A 6097-nucleotide genomic window follows, 5' to 3' on the forward strand; every position below is an offset into this window, starting at 1 on the left:
TGATTTCATATTTAGCAAGAATATAGCTGAAGGTTAAAGGCCCAGTGGAACTACGGGTCAAGGAGTTAGTTTTGTGCCTGTTATAACTGGGAAAGACATTGCCATGTTGTGCCCTTCAGATGTTGCACCAGCATACACTTCTATGATGTTGTCCATGCAGGCTTGCCACCTTCCATTCTGAGCAAACTTTGATCTTAGCAAGTCTTTAAAAGTGTCTGCATGCTGGGCAGTGGTGGCGCACACTAATCCCAGCACTCAGGAGGCAGAGGCAGGTGGATTCCTGTTAGTTCAAGCCTAGCCTGGTCTACAATACCAGTCCAGGACAGCCAAGGCTACACCGAGAAACCCTGTCTCAAACAAACAAACAAACAAGCAAACAAAAGTGTCTTCACTATCCTTCCTCATCTCCCACTGTGTTAAGTATTCTACGAACTGAGCTAAATCTCCCACCTTCACTGTACTGTAAGTGGCATTTCTATTTGGAGCAAAGGAATATTTTTTTTTTACTGGTTTAGGAACTGCTGAGGATGCTACAACTGGGAGAGAGGCCTAAAGAAAGTCATCTAAGATTCCCATGTCTCAGTTGTGCATAGGAGCAAAGTAGTAAATGAGATTGTCATATGACTACATGTAACTTACACACAGCAGTCATTACAATGCTCAGCTAGAGCAGGCATTCAGTAAGTTATATGACAGCTGACAATCGGAGCAGCAGGCAGGGCAGTCATCACCATCTCTTCTGTCACATGCAGCCTGTCACATCGCCACCAGCCAGGGAACACAGCCAGTCTGCCTTGTCTTAGGATAGCACAGAAACTTCCCCGCTGGAGCCCAGTCACATGGGCCAGTGGGACCGGATATGGAGCACATGCAGGTTCATCTCTAGTCTAACCTTCAGACTTAACCAGCGTGGTGGAGTTGGTTTAATAGGAAATAAAAACAAAGCACAGGAGGGTCCAGATGAGTGTTTCTTTATTCCACCATACGCCTAAAACTCCCGGCTAGCTTGTATGGAAGTGCATCTCTCAGAGAGATTCCAGACCTCTTTTTTTTTTCCCCCTGAAGGGAACAAGAGCAAGGGTTTCTGAGTGGAGGAGATAGCCAACATTGAAAATCTGGCCTCTTCTGACAAGAACAACTGAAAAAGAGACCTTTGAATTGTTAGTCGATCAATTTGGGTTTCACAAAAAGCCCAGAAGAGATTTGTTTTCTGTAGGGAACACATGTACCCAATAAAGGTCTGTGGAGATGGGCACTGGAGCCTACGGCAAGCTTACCTGCTGGTATACCGAGATCCTAAGGTGGCTTGGAGTACTGATTTGCCCAGACCTACTCAGTGTTTTTAGATTTGTATAAATCTTGGCTCCTCCTTTCATATCAACTCCCCACGGTTTTTATGTCACCCTCTTGCCGTGCTTTCTCGGTCTCATTATTCCTCTTCATTTGTGTTTCTTACGTTCAGCAAGTATTAAGTCTTTGTCCTCTGTGATGAGGGAAGCTGGTCCCTTCTTGGGGGCCACAAAACTGTCTACAGGGTGGAGATGTGGCGAAAAAAGCTCCTGCCAGCTTGGCTGAGTAGTGGTGGTGGTTCTGAGAGGTGGCATTGCAAATACTCCCCAACCTTTTCCAAATCCTCTCTTGCAAACCCACAGGTTGCAAAGGGCTATCGCAGGGGAGGTGTGGCTGCTGTCCCAGGCACGAATCATCAGGATCAGGTGTGGATCATAGCCGGAAAGGGGTACCTGCATTGCACAGCCTGAGAGGAGTGGCTGAGGGCTCTTCTGAGGAACACCCTACAGTGAGGCCCTAAGGACAGACTGGTGGGCTGCGTCCCATGGCCAGTGGCTGAAGCATTAAAATATTTGTTGTGTCTGAGCCAAGCAATGGCATAGAGGCAGTGATGGAAGCTCACCAGAGTTAAGCTGGAAAAGATTAAAAAAAAAAAAAAAAATGTAGGCAAGGCTGGCAGAACTGGGCTATAGAGCCCTGGCCTGATGCCATCACGTTATCTTCCCAGCCATGAAGTCTTCCCAGCTAGGGAAGCAATCTTAAGTCCCCAGCCTATAGCTGAAGCCATTTCCAGATAGCTGCCCATGGTGTTCTCTCACTTCTACTCCTGGGCAGCACAGTGTGGGGGACCTGGCTCTGCCACATAACCTGGGGAACAGTGGCAGCGATAGGAGCCCTCTGTATTCTCACAGTGACCATGTGCACAAAGTGCTGCAGGCCCGTTCAAATCTTCACATTCATTCACATCTGTGGAAGCAAACAAGAAAGCTGTAAGGGTCTCTCTGCCCCTCTAGCCACCAGCCCCTACTGCCTTACCCTGGATAGGACACCCAAAGACTGCCTCACCTCCCCAAACCAGACAACTTAGGGACAAAAGCCAAGAAGCAGTGGCCTCTCAGCATGCCTTTTGGCCTTGCATCTCTTCCATGGAGGACCATCCAATCCAGCATGAAAACCTTCCTTTGATGCTTCCGCAATCACTAGCTTGACACACCCACTAGGGGGCAGCAGTGTATTTCCAAGCTATCCTAAGTCCTATGGTCGGGGAGTCCTTCTCACTGCTCCAAACTTACCCACACAGGCCATGTGGGCCGCATCCAGCTGGAAGCCTTCAAAGCAGTCACAAGTGTAGCCCTCCCGGACACGTACGCAGCGGCCATTGTCACAGCCATTCAGGATGCCACATTCCTCAGCCTGAAGTCCTTCGAAGGAGGCCGGGGGTTCTAAGGGTCAGAAAGAGTAAGGCTGAGGCCTGAGCTTAGACCCCAGTCTTGCAGTGCAAAGGCTGTGGCTGCTGAGTGCTGTGGATGGAATTGTGCTTGGAGATTCTAAGAGTCCTACAGAAAGACACCTAAAACAAAAGGTCACACTCTTCTGAAGGTTTAGGGTCATAGCCACGTATGGTAGTGTCTGACCTTTTGGAGTTATGTCTTGGCTGACCGTGACCCTGTCTTTCCTGTCCCCTCTCTTCACCTCACCAGCAATATAACTGGCAGGCAGGTGGAGAGGGTGCAGTTTTGCTACACATACCTGAATGGCTGGCCACATAGCGGGGCCGAAGGTCAGAGGGTTGCAGAGGAGGCTCAAGGACTGGTGTGTTGTCTCCCTGCTGACTGGCCGTGTTGGAGAAAGGAGGCTCTGGTACGGTGTCCTCAGGGCCCAGGTAGTTGTAGAAAGGGGCCCCGTCTGGGCCATAGAGGTTGTAAGGGAGATCATCTGGGCCGGGGCCATACTCATAGCCTGGCCGGAAGTGGATCCCTGCTTCCCGCTCTGCCTCGATCCGAGCCACATTGCACAGCTGAGCATAGACCTCTGTCAGGGAGGAAGCAGAAATAGAGCTGGGCTTCAGCTCCAGCTAGTGAAAGCTCTGTGAGCTGGCTCATCAGCTCGGGACTGAGGAGAACATGTGGGATCCCTGACAATTCCTGCACAGCCAGGATGGAGAGCAATGCTACTCTGACTACTCTCCTCCTTCCAGGGTGACAGTGCTCCTCCACACAGAACTACACCCAGACCTGCAGGTACCCTTTTACCAGAGCTCCTGGGGGGGCACAGAGCACACTGCTGGCTCCAGGCCTCTCCATCTTGGCAGCAGCATTCTGTATAGGTAGTGCGGTGCCCACGCAAGGGTTGGCTGCACACATCATTGGTGACTTTCTTCCAGCAGATGTCCATGTGGATGTCATGGTCAGGGAAGTCCTCTGCTGGCACAGACCCCAGAAGAATGTGAGTTCCAGGCCAGGTCTGTGCCCCACTGTTGCCCGCACCACCCTCCCATCTGCTCACCTGTGCTGCTCGTATTGTTCACACAGCGCTGCCCACTGAGGTCTAGGGTGAGGGGGGGATTGCAGAAGCAATGGAAGGAGCCGTCCGTGTTTACACACTCGCCATTCTCACAGGCCACGTCCTGGCATTCATTGTGATCTGTGGTGTCAGGAAAAGGTGGAACAGGGCCAGAGTGGCCTTTTGACAGCTAATGCTCACAGAAGAATTTGCCTAAGGAGGCCATGCAGATGCCTATCCTGGAAGGGCTCTCTCTGACAGCCTACATCTCCTCTCACTTCAGACCCGCCTGCCGCAGTGGACATCTTTCCCAGAAAGGAGACTTCCAGCAAGAGTGGGACTTAGGGTTAGTGGGGGTGGGGAGGGGGCGCCCATGTGAGTCCTCACCCTGGCACTTCCTGCTGGAGCCATCATAGTGGTAGCCAGGGTTGCACAGGCAAATGTAGCCAGGCACTGTGTTGAGGCATCGGCCATTCTGGCAGAGAGCAGGCCCGAACAGCACACACTCGTCGGCATCTGAAGGAGGGCAGAGGGAGGCGAAAGGGGAAGAAACAGCAGGAGCCACAGGAGCCGGGTATTTATAACCAGAGGCTCTGCATCCAGCTGCCTGAGTGAGTTGGGAAAGTCATTGGTTCTTCTTGCCCCAATTTCTCCTCTAAAATACTGCTCAGCCTCTTGTAATTGTAATGAGGATTAAGAAATGCTAACACCCATAAGGCACCGGTTAGGTAGTGCTTGGTGCTGGTGCATAGCAAGCACTCAAGAAAAGCTACTTTTTGGGCTGAATGTTCAGTGGTAGTGTCTGCATGAAGGCATTGGTTTTATTCCCATCAACACAGCTCATACATGTATACACACACACACACACACACACACAGAGAGAGAGAGAGAGAGAGAGAGGGAGAGAGAGAGAGGAACGCACACACGCATGCACGTACACACACATGCATGCACACACTCGCTTTCTGTTTCCATCATTTCCTTCCAAGGACTAGCTTACGAAACCCTCCAACAAGAGTACAAGCTTCCCAAAGTTTCTGCTTTGATGGGTGGAGCCAGAGAGCTAGCTACTGTCCCAACCTGGGTGGCAGTGTAGGACCTCACAGTCCGTCCTTGTGTCCAGGTATAGTGGAGGTGAGGTTAAACACCACAGTAGGCCTGCCCCCAGACTTGAGGACATGAGAACACTGAGCTTGAGGCCATGTGAACACTCCAGGAGGATCTTGATTAAAACTTTCAAGCTTAAAATATCAGGGACAAGCTGGGGCATGGTGGTACACGCCTTTAATCCCAGCACTCAGGAGGCAGAAGCAGGCAGATCACTGTGAGTTCAAGGCCAGCCTGAGTCCAAAGCAGCCAAGGCTACCCAGAGAAACCCTGTCTCAGAGAAACCAAAAACCAAACCAAACCAAAACAAAACTAAAAAACCCCAGAGCCCAAAAGACAGATACTACCTGAGAGCTAGGTGTAGAACTTCCTGGGACCTCATATAGAATTAGGCCAGGGATCACTCCAACAGGTGTGAGGGGACGGGTGCTGAGGATGGTTACCTGTGTACATGGTCTGTCCAAATGTCCAGGCTCCTTCCACTGGGATGTAGCCTTGACCACTGGGGCAGAGCTCACTGAATCCAACTGCATAGGAAGGCATCCGAGCTCAGAGACAGAATGTTATGGCTCCCCCGTCCCACTTTTAAGGTTGATTATATAACAGAGGCTGGCCTGGGACCTTGTCAAGTAGCTCGACTTCCCCCCCAAACTCACGCTTTTACTGCGTCAGCCTCCTGAGTGCAGGAAGCTGGAATTACAGGCATGTGCCATGACCCCTGGCTCCTTTTCTCTGTAAGTGTCACACTGCAAACTGGCCCTAGGAGTCTGTAGCCCTTCAGGCCTTACCTGAGTCCTCCGATGGGCAGAGGTCACAGGCTTTCCCCCATCTGGCACCCTGAGTACAGCAGCACTCAGCTCGCGTGGTGTTGTGGCCCAGGATGTGAGAGCAGAGAGGACCACCATTGTGCCCAGAGTAGCATTCCATGCGGATGAGGCCTGAATGCTGGTCTCCTGTTGGGACCTCTGGGATACTCTGAGCTGTATGTGACAGAAGCCCCTTATTACTGTTTGTTCATGACCCTTTGAATCATCCTGACCCTCAAGTTGTCCTTTAAACTTGGTGTCTATAGAGAACATATGGTGTACATTACCTCATGTTAGCATTCCCCTACCTCAAAGACATTGAATCTCAAACATTACATTTAAGAAGTTATTAAGGGGTGACATGGGGCTCTGACCCCAAAGCTTCTGGTATT

At 51.0% G+C, this 6097-nt stretch overlaps 1 protein-coding gene across 1 annotated transcript; it reads right to left on the reverse strand.

Moving 5' to 3' along the window:
• Window positions 1–1537: 1537 nt before the first annotated feature.
• On the reverse strand, window positions 1538–5887 carry LOC127191913 (latent-transforming growth factor beta-binding protein 2-like). Its single transcript, XM_051149289.1, has 8 exons — window positions 5688–5887; window positions 5343–5426; window positions 4180–4308; window positions 3796–3933; window positions 3543–3713; window positions 3040–3321; window positions 2583–2732; window positions 1538–2256 (listed from the first exon to the last, which is right to left on the reverse strand). The coding sequence occupies exons 1-8, from the start codon at window positions 5824–5826 to the stop codon at window positions 2111–2113; spliced, it is 1239 nt and encodes a 412-aa protein (XP_051005246.1). The 5' UTR covers window positions 5827–5887; the 3' UTR covers window positions 1538–2110.
• Window positions 5888–6097: the final 210 nt, after the last annotated feature.

This window comes from Acomys russatus, chromosome 1, assembly GCF_903995435.1.
Source record: "Acomys russatus chromosome 1, mAcoRus1.1, whole genome shotgun sequence".
NCBI lineage: Eukaryota > Metazoa > Chordata > Mammalia > Rodentia > Muridae > Acomys > Acomys russatus.